Below are 21,968 nucleotides of genomic sequence, written 5' to 3' on the forward strand. Positions count from 1 at the left end.
GTTGGTAAGATCAAGGATCACCCAGGACAATTATTGTACAAGTCTGTTCAGATACAAGAGCAGTTTAAGAGTTTTCTAGCTAAATTGTAAACTAACAATCCTAAGATAGACCCCACCGATATTTCAGGCCCACTTGGGTGCTTTGGAGATGCCCTCTTTGTCAAATCCCAAGAGGACTGCCCTGGACTCTTTGGTGACTCCCTAAGTAGATCCTGGATTCTATCTAAGCTTTGGCGTCTGGGAAGGTTCTGGGTTTAGATGGACTCCTGGTAGAATTTTATAAAACCTTTGCACCTGGGTTGTGCTCCTTGTTTGCTCGCCTTATGAAAGGGATTCGGGAAGGGGGACTTATTGTTCCCACTGTGTTAGAGGCTTGGATCTCTGTTATCCCGAAGGAGGGGAAAGATACAATTGATTGCTAATCTTATAGGCTTATTTCAGTTTTCAATGCTGATGTTAACATTTTTGCTAAGGTGTTATCTAAGAGGCTTGGAGGGCTGTTACCGGATTTGATACACCCAGATCAGGTAGGCTTCATTCTGAGGAGGCAAGCGGCTGACAATATTAGGAAAATTGTTGATTTAAGTTACATATCTCGTAAGTCTTCACAACAGGACTTCCTTATGGGAATTGATGCCAAGAAGGCATTTGATAGAGTTCATTGGGACTGCTTACATAGCATGCTCTTTAAGGTGGGCTTGGGGGATGCCTTTTGTGGCTGGGTGAAAGCCTTGTACTCTGTCCCACAGGCTTGTGTATGAGTTAATGGCAACAATTCCACAATGTTTTCCTTGACCTGGGGTACTAGGCAGGGGTGCCCACTGTCCCCAGTTCTCTATAGAGCCCTTGGCCATAGCTATCAGATCTAACTCATCTATCCATGGCATTCAAGTAGAGGATAGGGACTATAAGATCAGTTTGTTTGCAGAAGATGTGTTATTGTCTCTAACATCCCCTTTGATTATTCTCCCTAATGTGTTGAAGGAACTAGCTGCTTTTTCCCAGGTCTCTGGATTTAAAGTCAATATGGAGAAGATGGAGGGGCTTAACCTTACCTTGAATGACAGTGTCTTTCTGTCCTTGCAGTCTTTCTTTCCCTTTCACTGGGTCACTAACAGGCTCATTTTCAAAAGAGAAAAATGTCTAAAAAGTGACCTAAGTCTGCATTTGGATGTTTTTCTCACAAAAACGTCCAAATCAGTATTTTCGAAACCTGTTTTTAGATGTTTTTCTATGGAGACCGTCAGAAGTACGTTCAAATCTCAAGGGAGCGTTTCAAGGGCAGAACTTGGGCATTCCTAAGACTTCGACGTTTTTCAGCCATAATGGAACAAAACAAAAACGTCCAGGACTAAAACTTAGACGTTTTGAGCTAGACCTGTTTTTATTACAAATAAGGCACAAAATGGTGCCCTAAATGACCAGATGACCACTGGAGGGAATCAGGAATGACCTCCCCTTGCTCCCCCAGTGGTCACTAACCCCTTCCCACCCCCCAAAAAATGTAATGAAAAACATTACTTGCCAGCCTCTGTGCCACCCTGAGATGTTAGACTCAGGTCCATCAGAATAGCATGCAGGTCCCTGGAGTAGTCTAGTAGTGGGTGCAGGGCACTGCAGACAGGTGAACCCAGCCTCCTACCTCTCCCTACCTGTTACATTGTGGAGGAAACTGTGAGCCCTCCAAAAGTCATCCGAAACCCACTCTACCCACGTATAGGTGCCCCCTTCACCCGTAAGGGCTATGGTAGGGTGTACAGTTGGGGGTAGTGGGTTTTGGGGGGCTCAGCAGACAAAGTTAAGGGAGCAGTGGTCAGATGTGTACCTGGAAGCATTTTATGAAGTCCACTGCAGTGCTCCCTAGGGTGCCCTATTGCTGTCCTAGGATGTCAAGGGACCAGTCTACTAAAAATGCTGGCTCCTCCTACATCCCAATGGCTTGATTTTGGACCTTTTGTTTTCCAAAATGGATAAAAAAAAAACCCGTCCAAATCCCCAAATGTCCATAGTATGAAAAAAAAAAAAAAGATAGATGTTTTTCTTTTTCGAAAATGACCTCCTTTCCTGTTCAGAATTTGGATGTTTTGTGTAAAACGTCCAAATTCAGACTTAGATGTCATATTGAAATTCCCTTCTAAGGGTTTGAAATATTTAGGTGTTTGGCTACTCCCTCAATACTCCTATCTTTACGAGGCCAGTTACCCCAAGTTGTTTTCCATCATATGAGCTGATCTGGATCACTGGTAAGGCCTTTCTCTCACTTGGTTCAGTAGGATCTCTACTATTAGAATGAATGTTTTGCCTCACCTCCTATATTTATTTCAAGTCTTACCAGTGTTGATTCCCAAGTCTGTCTTAGAGTCCCTGCAGTTGTATATCCTTATATTTATATGTGAAGGTAGACAAACTATGTCATCTAAACAGGTCCTTTATAGAGATCCCAAAAAAGGGGGGGGGATTGGTGCTGTAATCTATGATACTACTACCGTGCAGCTCAAGTTAGAGCTGCAGTGGAATTTTTCCAGAACCATGCTTATAAATTGTTGGTACATATTGAACAACTTCAGGTGGGAGCAGTTCCTCTGGGGCCTTTACTTTGGTTACCTCGACAGCATTGTAGGTTTTGTGCTGCCTTTCCTCCTCGAGCCTTCATACTTTCAAACTTTGTGACATGATGGGTAGGAAGTGTGATTTCCAGCTTTCTAGATATACACCAATTTGTGGTAACCCTTTGTTTCCTCCAGGTATGGTTTCCTCAGTGTATACCCTCTGGCGAGCCTCTGGTTTGTCTCTTTGGGGCCAAATGTTTGATGAGGACACTTTTTTTTAGCCCAAGATTACAACTTACCTCCTCCTCATCACTATGCCTATTTGCAGTTGAAACACCTCTTAATGACCAAATGCTATAGAGAGCATCTAACAGGAGAGCACATTTATCTAGAGGATGTTTTTGAGGATTTTAGACATTAGTTCTTATATCTTATCTCCAAGATTCCCTCCTAGCTCCTGTGGCCCACAGACAGAGGTGAGAGAGTGAGTTGAATACTACTATCTTATGAGATGTCTGGGAAAATAGCTATTGCATCCAGTATTAAGGAAATAATGTTAAGATTTTATATTACTGGTACTTAATCCCAGATCGTCTCAGTAGATGGTTCCCACACTCTAATCCTGCTTGTTATAGCCGCTGTGGTCAATGAGGTACACTGGGACCTATATGGTGGACGTGTCCAAAGGCACGTTCTTTTTGGAAGTCTATTCAATTTCAGATTTTGTCATATACTGGTTTGCAGATTCCTTGGGATCCTGGTATTTTCTTGCTCAACAAGGATATCCCTGGGTTCTGCAAATGGCATACTGGTTAGGCATTTTCTTTTAATGCTACTAAATTGACACTTGCAATTTGCTGGAAGGACCCAGGGATTCCATCTGTGAACTTGTGGCAAGTGAATCTCTGGTATGTCTACAAAATAGAGAAGCTGCGAAAGGTTTCCCTTAGTATCTTGTGCCTCCTAGCATGGAGTCTGAAAATACTACATAACCCTTTCTGCACTTTTCTTTCTTTAATTTTTTCGTTGGGATATGGTAGATTTGTCTATAAAAAAAAAAGAAGTGTTTGTGTACTATCTTACAATATTTATATACAGTTACGTTTTTTGAGACTTCATATTCCTTTGCTTTGTTTGTCATGTGTAAACTTTAATAAAGACTTCTTGTTTAATTAGCAAGAAAAAGATATGAGAAATTAGGAAAGAACTGGGCAAATTATTGGAACACAAGCTTCTGGTTCTTGTTAGGAAGTAGTGAAGTTGGGATGGGTGGTAAGAGGATAGGAGGGGTAGAGGTTCCCAGGAAAAACTACTAACACTTATCATTTCTATAGTGCTACTAGATGTACACAGCACTGTACATATTATATGCAAGTATTTTCTCTGTCCCTAATGGGCTCACAGTCTAAGCTTTGTACCTGGAACAGTAGAAGGTTATGTGACTTACCCAGCTGTAGTGGGTGTTAAACCCAGTTCTCTAGGATCTCAGCACACTGCACTAACCATTAGGCTACTCTTAACTATTGCTACATTTCAACTTTTGGAGAAAAGATTGTATTGATGGTTAAAATATGTCTGATGTTTTTCATGAGTTCAGTTAAAAAAAACTTCTTATAGGAAAAATCAATCCTAGTGCATAGTAACAAAATTGATATATCTAATTTTATTTTTTAGATCCCCAAACCTAAACCAAGGCAACGAGTAGTTCCAGCAGACAAGAAAGTGTCATTTTTGGATGTGGCTTTGCCTCAGAATCTAGTAAGCTTGGAAATATTTTCTTCAGTATGCTTACAGTAGCAGGCTGACATGATCAAATTGAATAAATTAACTTAAAATTGAATACTGTTGACATTTTAAAAAGCTATGCAACACAGAATTGTTAAAGATCCTACATTTACCAGTACCATGGTTGCATGTTTTGCTTATTTGGAGTTCTTTTTGCAAAAGGCCCAACTGAAACACAGTTTTTTTGGCAGACATCTCCAATATATGAGATTTGTTTTCTGAAAGAGATCAAATTGACAGTTTGTCTGTGTGTTTTACATAGAATTTAAACAGGGCTGAATCTCTTTCCTGCCCTCCTCCCGATCTGTACAAAATAAAAAAATAAACTTGTTAAAACTCAATTCAATAGTAGTACATCACTCTTGTTAAGAAATGTAAACTAAAGTCCTACATATTTCCATTAAACCATTACTGTATTAAGTTCATCTATAATGAAAAATTTTATATATGTTGACAGCATTAAATACAAGAGGATATTCAGCCAATCAGATTCCTCTCTTAGGGGCTCTTTTACCAAACCACACTATCGATTCCTGCGCGACAATGCTGACAAATCCCTTTCAAAGTGAATGGGCTTTGTCGGCATTGCCGTGCTGGGAATCGCTAGCACTGTTTAGTAAAAGAGGCCTGTAATGCATGCAAGGTGAAATCCATGTCAGAAAAAACTCACTACTACTTTGCAGCATTATGATGTGTTGTAATGTTAAACTTGAAAGGTCGAATTATAACCATATACTGCAATTATCATCTTTGATTTTGGCCCTGTAAATAGATTACTTTTCTTTTTATTCATAACAATACAGAACTCAGTTGATACTCCTGAAGAGTTAGCACAACAAACAAAAACGGATAGCTCAACCACACTACATCTTCCAGAGGTACGTATTGTGGTTAGATTGCTTTATATGCCGATTACACTGGTATCGCAGAAAGATGAAAATCATTTTCTAGAGTGGCACACTCATTAGATCCTTCTGTATTGAGCTTTCTAAGAATTGCATTGATTTTCAATAGGACATAAAGGAGGTAATTTTATGATAGAGTTTTCATGCCTATTTGCTAGTATGTACACACAAAAGGACTCATAGCTAACAATTTTGCCCAGCATCCGCCCATATAGTTTGCATGGAGACATAATACTTACCCTGCTTTAATTGCATTGCAGTTAATAATCCAGGTGACTTCAAGTGATCTGCATTCTACAGTGGTAATAGCATACACTGTTGCATTTATATCGGCAGGCACTTAGTTTATTCTTTAATAACTTTTGTGGTGGCCCTCTTCCCTTCCTACTTCAAAGCATTTTCTTCCATAACATTCTTCTCTGTGCCTTAGGGCACACTATTTCTCTCTCCTTTCCCTCCCTTTACATTATTTTCTCCTCTTCTCTTTGGTTTCTGGTATGCCTTCTTTTCATTGCAGTCTGGCAGGGAATGGATGCAGAGGTGCATGTTAAGAGTTCTCCCACTTCCTGCTACCAGCAGTTCATCCTAGGAATGGTACTCCACTGTGCACAAACCTCTGCTTCTTTATCCTCTATCTGCAGCTGAGACCTGGGTAGTGGCGTACCAAGGGGGGGGGGGGGCGGTCCGCCCCGGGTGCACGCCGCTGGGGGGGTGCCGCGGCGCGCGCCTGCTCCTCCAAGTTCGCTAAACTTTGTTCGTTCGCTGCAGCTCCCTCTGCCCCGGAATAGGTTACTTCCTGTTCCGGGGCAGAGGGAGCTGCAGCGAACAAACGAAGTTTAGCGAACTCGGAGGAGCAGGTGCGTGCCGCAGCACACCCCCCCCCCCCCAGCGGCGTGCACCCGGGGGGGGGGTCATTTCACCGGAGGGGGGGAGGTGTCATCTAGCGGGGGGGGGGGTGCATCGGCGCTCCGCCCCTGGTGCCATCCAGGCCAGGAACGCCACTGGACCTGGGAAAGTGTGTGCATGCTTGCTGATGCGCATATATGTTCATCTGCCACAACAGACAAATAGAGCTGTACCCTTTTCTTGCTATTATATATACACATTGCATTACCTCTCATATATTTTAGTAAATATTTGAAAAGGAGATAAATGATATTGTGATTGGTAATAGGTGAGCTATTCATGGTACTAAAAACTGTTCAAACAAGCAGCTTGTATTTTTTTTTGTTTCAAATCTCAATAGCTTTACAGTTTAAGTCCTGCACCTTAGCAGTCATGATTTAAATATGGTAAAAGCAACAGTAAACATGTATTTTACTCAAGGTTATACATGAAAAAGTGCTAGATGATATGAAAATAATTGAGACTGCAGAAGAAATTCAGCAAGAAAAAGAGGAGGATCATTCTCAGCTATCCGAGGGTCAGTTTGCTGAGCAGAACTCTGTCACTTCAGATGAAGAAACAGAAATAACAGAAGAACTGGATGCAGGAGGTAAATTATTTTACTGGCTTTATTTTGAATGAATTCAAGGAAACTTCAGGATTACATTTAGATCACCATGTAATATGATTTGACTTACTTAATTTATATCCTGCTTAATACAGCCAGGGTTGTATATTTTGTTTTCTGTTTTTGGATTTCACATACATAAATGTAGATAAATGGCATGCTCTAGTAGCACAAGGCGCCTACATTAAGTGAGCAGGAAGCTGCCTATTTTTGGTGCTGCTTATATAAAGACATGTGGAGGGGAATTTTTGATATGATGTCCAAGTCCAAAAGTAAACATCTTATCTGAAAATGACCAGAAAAGCAGTCAAGAAAGACGTTTTTCAATGTTCGAAAATACCCCCAAAAGCCAGCCACAATGAAAGTGCACTGCAGACTGACATAGACGTTATCAGATAGGTCTGCCAATGGAAAATAACCCTCAGAAAATATCTACATGCTGAAGTGGTCATACACTGAAAAATCATTTGCCAACATCAGGATTTCCCCTCCACGTCTAAATACATCTATATATGGTGGTGCACATGGAAGGACATTTTCCATTCTGGCTTAACATGTCCCTCAGGAGGTAGCCAAATTTTTCTGTTGAGGAATCTCAGCTCCTTGTCCTCCTCTGCTTCAGGCACAGGAGGGAAATTATGAAGAGACATCACCACCTGCCACTGCATAATGTCTCAATGAGGGCCTGGAGGCTCATTAGGAGAACCCTGGCAAGGTGAGTTTTCTGCAGTGCTGCTAGGAACCCAGAATTGGCCATTTGCAAGCACCACATCTTGCTAGGATCACATGCACTGGCCTCCTCCCTTTTCCCCACAGCTCAGAAATGTTAAAAATGTCAGAACATGTTCCCCCTGCCCAGAGCCCCCATCCAAGGCTACAATAAGGGCCTGCACATCTCTGTCAATCCCCCATCTTTGTTCAGGGCTGCTGCTCCACACCTACGTGCATTTATGAATGGTGGAAGCAGACCCTGCAACCCTTGGTCCCACATGCCCTAGCTGACTGCATGTCTCCACCTCCCTGCCCACATTGCCAGGTATCACCTCTGGCTGTGCATGGATTGTACACCCCCTACCAAGCCCCTAATCTGGCTTCCCTCAATTCTCACAGGCTGTCTGAGGGGGCATAATAAAACATGTGCAACTACAATGGACCACCTCCTGAACCCTGTCTCCACCAACTTGTGTTTTGCAGCTTTGGCATCCACTGTGACTTGGAGATGCCCGGGTCCAGTACCGGTGCATCAGGAGGGAGGAGCCAACACTGATCTGGCTCATGAGGGGAATGCCTTAGAGCCAAAGTGCTAACAACATAGCACCCCCATAGCAGCCATCCACTGCAGAAAGCCAGAGTATCCAGTAACCCTCAATACAGTTTGTTCATAACCCCCATATTCCCAACAACTGATTGCAGGTAACCTCCTAAAAAGACATTGTATATTAAGGTGGGGGGAAAGGTAGGTGGTTGCACAGCACCCTGCTATGAGCAAGAACAAAGTAGCCAGCATATCACATACAGCTACCTAGCACATTGCACCAGTTGAGGCCGCAGAAAGAGACAGCAATCAGTAGGAGGCGCAGTGGGAAGCAAGCTCTCATCCCCTGTATACAGAGCCTTACTACCTTACACAGTACATTAATCCTCACAGACACCCCACAAAGCAGTGTTCAGGGACGACAGCATCGTAGCCACACAAGGCATGCACAGCCCAAGGTGCCACCCACAAAGCAGGCACTCAGGCCCCGGTAACCACACAGAATGTACATGACACTGTGAAGTCCAAAGTGATGGATCGCTCACAGTGAAACATCCAGCTGTGCCACAGCTGGGACCATGAAACCTCCACCCGGCCAGGTTGGGCCCCCCTCAGGTTTTCTTGCCATCCCTAAATGCATGCACATAATGGGTAGCACGCTGACACTGGCAGCTGTGAGGACCCCACATAATGGCGCCACGAGAAGCCAAGAGTGCCAGGCACCGGAGATGACACTTGGGGAACAAACACTGATGACCCACAGAGAGCCCCACGGACCTCCACCATCGGGAAGGGAAGAAAATGGAACCACAGCTCAACCAAGGGAGGCGCCTGATGACTGTCAGTGGAGGTCCACGTGCTCACACCCCACGAGAACAGGTAGGGGGAGATAGGAGCCTGGCTCCACCTGTATGCAGGTCACTGCACCCACCACTAGACTACTCCAGGGACCTGCATGCAATTCTGATGGACCTGAGTATAACATCTGAGGGTGGCACAGAGGTTGGCAAGTAATGTGTCTTTGTATTGCTCCATGGTGCAACCGCACCTCAAATACTGTGTATAATTCTGGTCACCGCATCTCAAAAAACATATAGTGGAATTGGAAAAGGTACAGAGAAGGGCAACAAAAATGATAAAGGGGATGGGATGACTTCCCTATGAGGAAAGGCTAAAGTAGGGGCATGCAATGAAGCTACAAAGTAGCAAATTTCTGGAATTCATTGCCAGAGAATTTGATAAAAGCAGTTAACTTAGCAGGGCTTAAAATAGGTTTGGATAATTTCCTAAAAGAAAAGTCCATAAGCCATTGAAGTTGGGAAAATCCACTGCATATTCTAGGATAAGCAGCATAAAATCTGTTTTACTGTTCTGGGATCTTGCCAGGTACTTGTGACCTGGATTGGCCACTGTTGGAATCAGGATACTGGGATTGATGGACCTTTGGTCTGTCCCAGTATGGCAATACTTATATTCTTATATAACAAATAGGGTCAGGGAGGCGGAGATGGCGCAGCCACCTGGAGAAAGATGCGACCGGACATTGCTCAGAGCACTGGAATCCCACTTCTCAGATGAGAGAGACACCTGCAGAACCAACAGTGAAGCGACCCAGGGACCTCAGGACTACAGGAGGCAAAGCCATGACTGGATACCCAACAACTTCTGACACACACACATACACACAAATTATATTTAAAAAAAAAAAACCTACCTGTGAATCTGACCCAGCTGGGTCTTTGACTACATGATAAAAATATGGATAATAGGGTTAAAAGCCACTTCTCCTAATGAATGGAACAAAATCCCTGAACACATCTTGGCCACACGATGCTCCCATCATCAACTGGAAGAGCCTGATTATAACCCTCACAAAAAATCAGAGACCAAAATAACAACCAACAACAAGAAGGTAAGCCTGAGCAATAATAAACACAACCACAATCTCAAAAAGATAAATCACACAAAGTACAAAATGTTAAGCACACTAACATCAAATATGACACCTACTTTCCAATACCCACAGGACACATAAATGCAAGATCAGTGGTCAAAAAGACAGTGATAATTAGATACTGTTCATAATGGAAACATGGTTATGACTCAAAGATGACCCAGTACTGCTCGACATATATCCATCAAGATACAAAATGATACACATCAACAGAACAAAAAAGAAAGGAGGCAGGGTCACACTAATATACAAATCCTCCTTCACAGTTGAACCTATTGCCAGACATACATCCTCAGCAATGAAAATCTTGGCATGCAAAATCATGGATACTACACTAAATGGCCAACTATGCGTCATACTGTTCTACCACCTCCCAGGAAGCTGGCTCAGCACTGAAGACGATTTCATGGATTTCGTATCAAACATTTGCATAAACCAACCAGAGGTCCTACTATTAGGAGATATCAACCTGCACCTAGAAAAACAGCACAACACCAATACTAGAATTTTTTTTTTTTTATTTTATAGAAGTCTTTATTAGATATTGTTAACACATAATAAAGCATATGCAGTTCCATACAGTACTATTTTGTACAAAGCATGGCGTATCTAACAGGAACTTATAAACAAACAGGTCAACATGAACATTATTTGTGTCCGCTCTAGGTCTACTATCATTTTGACTCCAAATATTTTTTTTATTTTTACAGATTAGTTCCTACCCTCTCCAACCCGACCCCCCCCCTACTTTGTCTTGTCCCCCCCCACGTGTACCCCCCTAGCCCCCCCCCCCCCCCCCCGTCAGTTCCCTCTATCCCTCATCCACCCCTCCGTCAACCAGAACGTGCATTCAAAAAGGGAGTCCATATCTTTTCCCATTTCGGCAACATTCTGTTTTTAACAGCCATCAGTCTCTCCATCTCACAGATATAGCGTACTTTGGTGATCCACTTTGCCAGAGAGGGAACCCCTGGAGATTTCCAATGTTGAGCTAAATTAAGTCGAGCTGCATGCAAGGCCCCCCTCGCTAGCAACCATTGGTGAGTTATCAACCCCTCGGGCCTCTGCCCCAGTATAAAGACCAGCGGATGCCAATGCACAGATTTTCCCACCCACCTCTGAAGACGTGACTGCACGCCCTTCCAATAGGCCTTTGCCTTAGTGCAAGTCCACCAAATGTGTCCCATAGTCCCCACTTCACCGCATTGTCTCCAACATGTTTTTGGCATTGCAGGAAACATATGGCTCAGGCGAGCCGGAGTAAGATACCATCTGTAAAACACTTTAATGGCATTTTCTTTCATATACACAGCAGAGGCTGATCGCAATATCCCCCTCTCTATTTTCAACCACTCCCCGTCCGAAAGGACGAACTGCAATTCCTGCTCCCACTTCCTCCTATGTACCAAGGATGGAATTTGTCGCGACGCCAGCACTCGATACAGGTAAGTAATCATCCCACGTGTACTCCTAGGGGTTACACAGATCTCCTCCATCGGGTGCACCTCCCTCCCTAAGCACTTACCGTATATAGCCCCCTTCAGGAAGTGTTGCAACTGCAAGTAGCCGTATTGGTCATTAGGGTTAAGTTTATAATCTTCCTGTAATGTCGCGAAAGGGATCAAATTCTCTCCAATATGGAGCTGCCCTAGCATATCAAGACCTACTTTCACCCATTTGCTAAACGGCGTGCTCCCCACTCCCGGCTCGAATAGAGGATTGTCCACTATTGGCGCCAGTCCCGAGACAGGAGGACATCTCTCCGGAAACATAAGATCCCAGTAGTAAAAAGTGGCCTGCACCGGCGGAGGAAATCTAGCAACCTGTCCTCGATATTTATCCGCGAGCCACATTAAATGCCCCAACTTACGGGACCCTATCAAAGACTGCTCTATGTGTACCCACAGCTTGTGGTCCTCACACCTGAACCATTCAACAGCTGACCTGGCCTGTGCAGCTCCGTAGTACCAATATAGGTTAGGCACCCCCAGCCCTCCAACCTGTGTACTCTTGTATAGTAGGGCCCTTGGTAACCTCGGCTTCTTCCGGTTCCACGTAAATCTAATCAACATATCCTGTAAGCTAGACAAAAAGGACCGAGAAACCCGCAATGGTAAAACCTGAAATAAGTACAAGAGGCGCGGCAGAATATTCATTTTAATTGCCGCAATTCGGCCCAACCAAGACAAGCCTATGTTAGCCCACCTATCCAAATCTGTACGTAGAGCCCTCTGAAGGTCCAGGTAATTGAGTGCAAATAATTCCGAGAGATCTCTAGGGATCCTAACCCCCAGATAGCGTATGTCTCTGTCTGACCATTTAAATGCAAATGAGGTTTTCAACACTGCTTTCATCTGTGGCGGTATCCCCACCTCTAATCCCATGGACTTAGAGGCATTCAATTTATAACCAGATATCTGAGAATATCGCTCTATTTCTTTAATCAAATTGGGTAAGGAGATCAGTGGTTTGGTCAAAGACATGAGCACGTCATCAGCAAATAATGCGATTTTATACTCATGAGCTCCCACGGGTATACCACTAATGTCCACATTTTCTCTTATAGCCGCCGCTAACGGCTCCATGGCCAGAGCGAAGAGCAGTGGGGAAAGCGGACAACCCTGTCTAGTTCCTCTCCCCAGGGTAAACGCACCAGAAAGCCCCCCATTAATTTTTACACAAGCCTGCGGCGAAGTGTATAAAGCCTGAATCCAGGCCCGGTAGAAGGGACCTATCCCAAATCTATTCAGGACAGAGTCTAAGTACCCCCAATGAACCCGATCGAAGGCCTTTTCAGCATCCAGGCCTAGCAACACCATCGGACAAGCCTTCCTCTGAGCCGCATAGAGCAGATCTATAGTTCTGCGTATATTATCCATTGCCTGTCTCTGCGGAACAAAGCCCACCTGATCCGGGTGGATTAACTCAGGAAGAATCCTCCCCAGACGATTGGCGAGTACCTTAGCTAAAATTTTTATGTCTGTATTCAATATAGAAATAGGACGATAAGAAGCACAGTCAGTTTTGTCCTTATCAGGTTTCGGGATAACCGCCACCCAAGCTTCCATCATCGTCCTTGGAAAGGAAACTCCCTCCCTAACCGAATTAAGTATCAACACCAAGTAGGGTACCAACACCTCAGCAAAGGTCTTAAAGAACTCATTCGTGAAGCCATCTAGGCCCGGCACCTTCCCCGTCGGTAATGCTTTAATTACCTGCAACACCTCGTCCGTCGTCACAGGGGCATCCAGCTCTAACTGCTGTTTTGCCGACAAAACTGGTAATTTCCTATCCTTCAAATATCCATCAATTTCCCCCGTCTGTACATCAGCATCCTTCTCATAAAGAGTCTCATAAAATTTGGCAAAGCGATCCCTAATCTGGGCAGAGCTATGCAACATGGCGCCCCTATCGTCCTTCACTCGCAGAATTTGTCTATCTACTCTCAACTTTCTAAGTTTTGCCGCAAGCACTCTCCCCGGCTTGTTAGAACATTCATACTGTACTTGCCTCAAACGCGCATTCACAAATTTCAAACTGTCTTCATGTAACGCATTCAACTCCAAGCGTCCCGTTTGAAGCTTTCGATAGGCAGACACTGAACCAGAAGCCCTGTAGGCCTGCTCCAGGACAGTTACTCTCTCCATACACTGTTTCAAACTTTCTTTATGCACTCTGGATTTCTGACTAGCACACTTAATAAAATATCCTCTCGAAACTGCTTTAAAGGCATCCCAGACAATGCCCAGAGACGGTCCAGAGTCCAAGTTATTATCAAAGTACTCCTTCAAGACTGGTTTAAAATTGGCTACAATGTCTGGGTCCTGCAACAGACAGTTGTTAAATGTCCATCTGCAGTCCCTGTGCTCCTCCCTCAATGAAGGAAGAACTGCCCAGGCCGGTGCATGGTCAGATATTGTGATAGAGCCTATGTTAGTATCACCTCCCCCATCTGTCAAAGTTTTATCCAAAAAGACATAGTCAAGTCTAGAATAGGAGAGATGAACATGTGAATAGAAAGTGTAATCTCTTCCTCTGGGGTGCCCCAGCCTCCAACCATCGTACAATCCCATAACATCCACAAAGTTCCTTAAGGCCTGGGCAATTTTATAATCAAGAGGGGTCGGAGAGGCAGATTTATCTATCCCAGGCTGCATGGTGGCATTGAAATCCCCTGCCACCAGCAATTTGCCTCGAGCAAAAATCTGTAACTCCTTTTGAAGATGAACAAAGAATTTTTCCTGCCTCTCATTTGGGGCGTAAACACATGCTAGGGTATATTCTTCTTGTTCCAGCATGACATGCAAGAAGAGAAATCGGCCCTCTGAATCCCTCTTTTGGTGCAATATTTGCACCTGTACATTCTTATGAAACATAATGGCCACCCCTCTTTTCTTGGCCTCCTTTACATCAGAAGCAAAATACATTTTCGGGTATTGTCTAGAGGATACAACCCCCTCATGTCTTTTTAACAGATGAGTCTCCTGCACAAAGACCACTTGCGGATGCAACAAACTGAGTTCACGCCACAGAGCATGTCTTTTATGTGGAGAATTCAGCCCTTTAACATTGTATGTAAGAATCTTAAAGTTTGTCATTTGGTTTTTCCCGGTAAGCAAACATGAATAACAGAAGGAACTGACTCTCAACCAAATCCCCCCTCCCCCCCCTCCTCCCTCGGAAAACTCTCTCCCCTACTGACGGTCTTTTCGCCATCTTAATCCCCATCCCCCCCTGACTCCCACCACTAGCCCAGGACATCACTCCTAAGCTAGGAGAAAAGAGAGAAAGAACACACTCCCCAAAGACTACCCCCGGTTCCCCCCGTCTACAACTCCCACCCCCAACACTTCGTTTTCAAACAAATCTATTTTGATCTCTCATCCCCCTGTTCTCCTCTTACATATTCACCCTTCTACGCCTTCACTAAACACGTCTCCCATGCATGCATGTAAAACATTCCTTGCAGAGAAAAAAAATAATGCTGTAAACAGAAACATATAACAGCGTTGAGGCGCTCCCTTAGGTACCAAAACAGCTTTGTTAACTGCGGTGCAAGGTCCCAGAAGTTTATAATCCGTTCAAGAAAGAGCTCTGGTGCTCTTAGATTTGTTTGACACTCTCTTCCATTGCTGCAATTTGGTGCGCGTTGAGTCAGCCAACTCCGCTACAGGAGCTTCTGTTGTCACCAATCCCTCATTTTTCAGAATCTGCCAGGTCTCCGCCATAGTACGAGCTCGATGCATTTTCCCTCCCGCCAAAAAGCAAAGGGCAAAGGGAAATGCCCAACGATAAGGGATCTTGTGCTTAATTAGTATCTCCAGGGCTGGCTTCATTTCTCGCCTCAAAAACAGAGTATGAGCAGACAGGTCCTGGAAGACTTTCACCTGTGCTTCATTAAAGTCTATATGCTGGGTCTGTCTTGCTTGCTGCAACACCTGCTCTTTTACAATGAAGGAGGCAAAACAGACGACAATGTCTCTGGGTCTATTTTCTAGTTTTTTCCCCAGTGCTCTATGAGCTCTCTCAATAGCAATCTCCTCCGTTCCCAACAGCTTACTGCACAGGGTTTTCGCAATCGCAACGGCATCTTCTTTGTCCCCTACCTCTGGGACCCCCCGAAATCTCAAGTTGTTCCTTCGCCCACGATTCTCCAGATCGTCTATTTTGTACTGCATGTCAGTGTATAGTTCAAATAGTTTCGTGCTGCGCGCCTCTGCTTCGCCAAACTTTGCCTCATGCTCATCCGTTCGGGCCTCGAGCTCTTCTACCCTGCCTCCCAACTCTCGGAGGTCCACTCTCAGGGCGTCCATTTTCTCCAGGATCTCGTCTTTTGAGCTTTTAATTTCCTCCCGAATTTCCTTCAGACACTTTGTCAAGTCCTTAGCAAGCCCACGCTTCGCCGAAACTGCACCAGCCTCAGACAGCGACGGGGCCGAATCGGAGTCGGAATGCGAAGCGAGATCAGACGCGAGCACATGGCGGCGCAAATTTTTGGCGGTTTGCCGACTGGAAAGCCTTTCACTCTCCTTCCTCGAAGCCGCCATCGCCGTTGCAAAGAATGGGCTCGTCTGCTTCAGCACTGTAAGTGTTGTTCAATGCGATCAATTGTTTCCCGATAGAGGATCAAAATAACGCTTATTTTAGCTACGAAAGGAGTGGGGTGCAGTGGAGCAACGAACCTAGGCAGCCATTCAGGTCCGCGACGTCACTTCCTCTGACCAATACTAGAATTTTAATGGAATTCCTAAACCAATGGAACTTTAAAATAGCACAAGTCACCTCATCCCACACAAAAAGGCCACGTATTAGACATACTAATGCACAGGTTCTCAGCCAACAATAACCACATATTAGAAAATCATAACTGGGAAGAAGTAATATGGTCAGACCACAGAAAACTCACATTTACACTACAATGGAAAGTGAACAGCAAAAACAGAAAACCAAGCCCACCACACACATTCACAACCAGTGGAAAGGTGGACAATCAACCCTTCTGGACAACAGTGATGAACGATCATAACAGTATACCACCCGACAACATCCAGTTCATGAGAAATTGGGATAAAGTAAGCGAAAACACACTGAACAAAATAGCACCGCTCAAAATGAAAACAAAAAACAACCACATCCCTGGCTTAATGAAAAGTTACTACAAATGAAAAAATATGTAGGAAATTAGAAATAAAATGGACCAAAAACAAAACAGAAATAAACAAAACCACATGGAGGAAAGCAATAAGAATATACAGCCACAAAATAAAAAGATCTAAAGCAGAATACTACAGCACATATGCAAACTCTGATCAGATTAACATGAAAAAAATATTTGAACTTATGAATAGTCTATTGAAAACCCAAACTGTATTAGCATCAACTGATATACCACCAACTGCAAATGAGCTTGCATGATACTTCAAACAAAAAATAGTAAAGACAAGAACAAATCTTGCAAAAACACAAGCAACCATCATAGACCTCTTACACGAAGACGAAACCAACGATGATCACATCACAGCAGACAGAATCAGGTCCGCCTTTAAACCACCCAAAACCCAAACAGTTAAGACATTATTGACAAAATACACACATGCAAACTGTATGCTAGGTAACTGCACCAACTATATGATGAAAAATCCACCAGACTAGTTCATCGAATGTCTCACCGAAGACATCACATACATGTTTTTGAATGGACAATTCCTATCTGACAAGGGTGACATTATACTTACCCCAATCCCTAAAAACACCACCAATAACATCAGTGATATCACAAACTACAGACCAGTAGCTTCAATGTCACTGGTAGCACAACAATTAATGGAATACCTGACACACTTTTCAATCCTTCACAAGTCTCAATCAGGTTTCAGACCACAACACAGCACAGAAACGGTCATAACCACTCTTGACAGCAAAGTTCAGAAGTCTAATATGTCAAGGAAGAAAATCTTACTACTACAATTCGATATGTCAAGTGCATTCAACCTAGTAGACCACATGGTACTAATGGCCCTGCTCAAGAATATGGGAATCAGTGTTGCAGTTGAAACATGGTTCAGTGGTTTCTTAAGGACCAGATCCTACATTGTAAAGATGTCTAACCAGCTATCAGGCTCTTGGACCTCAGAATGCGTGGTACTACAGGATGAGAGTGTGTGCAAGTGCGTATGTGAGACAGTGTGAGAGAGAGAGTGTGTGTTTTACACAGATACAGTGTGTGAAAGAGAGAGAGTGTGTGTGAGACACAGACTCTCTGTGACACTGAAGGTATGAGATCAAGAGAGTGTGTGAGTGACTGTGTGACACATAGAGAGTGAATGCGATGCAGTGTGAGACATAGAGTGTGTAAGAGACAGTGTGTGAGTGAGAGAGAGAAAGACATTGACTGTGAGAGAGAGTGTGTGAGAGAGAGAGTGTGTGTGTGACAGAGATACCTCCCCCCCTCTGGTGTCAGGCCCCCCCCTCCCTTCTTCTCTGGTGTCTGAGCGTTACTGTGCAGGACGCTGAGCTCTGGCTGGGCTTCAAGGAACTGACCAATCCTATTTAATAGAATGCACCTCCAACATTCTGAAGCTGAGAAACCTCGTGTGGTTGGTCACTTCTGCTTGTGACAAACCCGGAAGTACGTGATGTCAATTCAGGAGATGGATACAGAGAGCAGGAATGCCTCAGCCATGCAGTCAGCTTCAGAATGTTGAAGGTGCGTTTTATTATATAGGATTGTATTTGGACAACTTCCTGAAGGAAAAGTCCATCCTGGAAGCCCAGGCCAAATATATTCCACGAATTAAAAAAGGAGGACGGAAGACCAAACAACAGCCGGCGTGGTTAAATAGTGAGGTGAAGGAAGCTATTAGAGCTAAAAGAAAATCCTTCAGAAAATGGAAGAAGAAACCGACTGAAAATAATAAGAAATGGCATAATTATTATTATTATTTATTGCATTTGTATCCCACATTCCCCCACCTATTTGCAGGCTCAATGTGGCTTACATAGATTTAATAACATTGTCATAGTTGGATATAAGATACAGTTAGTTATGTGTAGCGATTAAGGAAGGCGAGAGGGAAGAAGGAAGAGAGTTGTTAAGGTAGTTATAGAGGGTGTACGTTCATAATTGAGTGGACTTAGTGAGGTTATAGTTTTTCATAGTAGGCTTTGTTGAAGAAGAATGTTTTCAGAGATTTTCGAAACATAGTTGTTTCTTTGATTGCAAGAGTAGCAAATCTCCTGGACTGGATGGTATTCATCCCAGAGTACTGATAGAACTGAAAAATGAGCTTGCGGAGCTATTGTTAGAAATATGTAATTTATCCTTAAAATCGAGCGTGGTACCGGAAGATTGGAGGGTGGCCAATGTAGCGCCTTTTTTGGTTTATAGTGACGGTTTTTCTTAAGGCTTAACTTTTCAACTGTATTACAAGCAGCGCGTGCAGTGCTTCTGATGGTCCCCTTCTTTTTTAAGGATCATCTTCTATATTACTCAGCAATACTTTGTCCTAGAGTCTGCTGTAGGATCTCCAAAGGTTTGTCATTACTTTTGCTCCACAGCACTGTGTAAAGCAGACTCCTGATGCAGGCCTGACGGCCAAAACACGACGTTGTGTCGAGTCTTCAAATCATCAATAAAGTTGTTTATTAACGAACATCTTCCAGTTTCTGGTATCCTTGGTCGCTCTCCCACTTTTTTTAACCTATTGTGGATTAAAAACTGGTTAAAAGATAGAAAACAGAGAGTAGGGTTAAATGGACAGTATTCTCAATGGAGAAGAGTAGTTAGGGCTCTGTGCTGGAACCGCTGCTGTTTAACATATTTATAAATGACCTACAGATGGGAGTAACTAGTGAGGTAATTAAATTTGCTGATGACACAAAGTTATTCAAAGTCGTTAAAAATCGCGGGAGGATTGTGAAAAATTACAAGAGGACCTTACGAGACTGGGAGACTGGGCGTCTAAATGGCAGATGACGTTTAATGTGAGCATGTGGGAAAGAGGAACCTGAATTATAGCTATGTCATGCAAGGTTCCACGTTAGGAGTCACGGACCAAGAAAGGGATCTAGGTGTTGTCGTTGATGATACTTTGAATCCTTCTGCTCAGTGTGCTGCTGCGGCTAAGAAAGCAAATAGAATGTTAGGTATTATTAGGAAAGGAATGGAAAACAAAAATGCTGATGTTAAAATGCCTTTGTATCGCTCCATGGTGCGACCGCACCTCGAATATTGTGTTCAATTCTGGTCGCTGCATCTCAAGAAAGATATAGTGGAATTAGAAAAGGTGCAGAGAAGGGTGACGAAAATGATAAAGGGGATGGGACGCCTTCCCTATGAGGAAAGGCTAAAGCGGCTAGGGCTCTTCAGCTTGGAGAAAAGGCGGCTGAGGGGAGATATGATAGAGGTCTATAAAATAATGAGTGGAGTTGAACGGGTAGATGTGAAGCGTCTGTTCACGCTTTCCAAAAATACTAGGACTGGGGGGCATGCGATGAAGCTATAATGTAGTAAATTTAAAATGAATCAGAAAAATTTTTTCTTCACTCAACGTGTAATTAAACTCTAGAATTTGTTGCCAGAAAATGTGGTAAAGGCAGTTAGCTTAGCGGAGTTTAAAAAAGGTTTGGACGGCTTCCTTAAGGAAAAGTCCATAGACCAATATTAAAATGGACTTGGGGAAAATCCACTATTTCTGGGATAAGCAGTATAAAATGTTTTGTACATTTTTGGGATCTTGCCAGGTATTTGTGACCTGGAATAACTAGTGAGGTAATTAAATTCGCCGATGACACAAAATTATTCAGGGTCGTCAAGTCGCAGGAGGAATGTGAACGATTACAGGAGGACCTTGCGAGACTGGGAGAATGGGCGTGCAAGTGGCAGATGAAGTTCAATGTTGACAAGTGCAAAGTGATGCATGTGGGTAAGAGGAACCCGAATTATAGCTACGTCTTGCAAGGTTCCGCGTTAGGAGTTACGGATCAAGAAAGGGATCTGGGTGTCGTCGTCGATGATACGCTGAAACCTTCTGCTCAGTGTGCTGCTGCGGCTAGGAAAGCGAATAGAATGTTGGGTGTTATTAGGAAGGGTATGGAGTCCAGGTGTGCGGATGTTATAATGCCGTTATATCGCTCCATGGTGCGACCGCACCTGGAGTATTGTGTTCAGTACTGGTCTCCGTATCTCAAAAAAGATATAGTAGAATTGGAAAAGGTACAGCAAAGGGCGACGAAAATGATAGTGGGGATGGGACGACTTTCCTATGAAGAGAGGCTGAGAAGGCTAGGGCTTTTCAGCTTGGAGAAGAGACGGCTGAGGGGAGATATGATAGAAGTGTATAAAATAATGAGTGGAATGGATCGGGTGGATGTGAAGCGACTGTTCACGCTATCCAAAAATACTAGGACTAGAGGGCATGAGTTGAAGCTACAGTGTGGTAAATTTAAAACGAATCGGAGAAAATTTTTCTTCACCCAACGTGTAATTAGACTCTGGAATTCGTTGCCGGAGAACGTGGTACGGGCGGTTAGCTTGACGGAGTTTAAAAAGGGGTTAGATAGATTCCTAAAGGACAAGTCCATAGACCGCTATTAAATGGACTTGGAAAAATTCCGCATTTTTAGGTATAACTTGTCTGGAATGTTTTTACGTTTGGGGAGCGTGCCAGGTGCCCTTGACCTGGATTGGCCACTGTCGGTGACAGGATGCTGGGCTAGATGGACCTTTGGTCTTTCCCAGTATGGCACTACTTATGTACTTATGTACTTATGCACTGTTGGAAACAAGATGCTGGGCTCGATGGATCTTTGGTCTTTCCCAGTATGGCAATACTTATGTACTTATGAGATAGACAAGGGGGAAGGCACTGCTTGCCTTGGGATTGGTAACATGGAATTTTGCTGCTGTTTGGGATTCTGATAGGTACTTGTGACCTAGATTCACTATTGTTTGAAGCAGGATGCTGAGCTAGATGGGCAATCATTCTGACCCAGTATGACATGTTTTTATGAAATCCAAGTCCTTTCCCCCGCCCCCAGCCAACCCTCTTCTTAAGGGGTTAAGTTTTTTTTCTTGTATCTTGCACCTTTCCTTTGAGTGCCCTAATTTAATTGCTGCTCAGAAGACAGTTTGAATAGCAGTTGCCTGAATCAGTGCTTCTTTAGTCTTTATCCACTGTGGGTTATCTGAAAAAAAAATAAATAGAGATATAACAAGTCAAAGAAAAGAGTATAAGATGATACCTTTTTTATTGGACTAAGTACATTTTTTGATGAGCTTTCGAAGGTAATACACTTATGAGCGCTTTTTTTTAAAGTTGCTCCACCTTTGTTTCCTCAGGCACCATTACATTTTCTTTTCCTGATGCTTATCCTCCCAAATCTTATTTCCTATTGCAAGCTGCTACAAACACCAAATCCACTCACTTCTGGTGGAGCCATCATACTGAAAGGACACAAGTGAGAACTCTCCATGCCTTTCGCACCAAACCCTCACTGTAAGTGCTGC

General features: G+C 43.6%; 1 protein-coding gene across 1 annotated transcript in view; it reads left to right on the top strand.

The window, feature by feature from the left end:
- LOC115459333 (protein fantom-like) overlaps positions 1–21,968 on the top strand; it is a gene marked incomplete at its 3' end in the record, with an annotated part of 79,687 nt that overhangs the window by 42,539 nt on the left and 15,180 nt on the right. Inside the window, exons 8-10 of the mRNA XM_030189175.1 lie at positions 4,224–4,307; positions 5,138–5,212; positions 6,566–6,734. Coding sequence (XP_030045035.1) covers positions 4,224–4,307; positions 5,138–5,212; positions 6,566–6,734 — 328 coding nt within the window. The remainder of the gene's footprint in view (positions 1–4,223; positions 4,308–5,137; positions 5,213–6,565; positions 6,735–21,968) is intronic.

Source organism: Microcaecilia unicolor, unplaced genomic scaffold (assembly GCF_901765095.1).
Source record: "Microcaecilia unicolor unplaced genomic scaffold, aMicUni1.1, whole genome shotgun sequence".
NCBI lineage: Eukaryota > Metazoa > Chordata > Amphibia > Gymnophiona > Siphonopidae > Microcaecilia > Microcaecilia unicolor.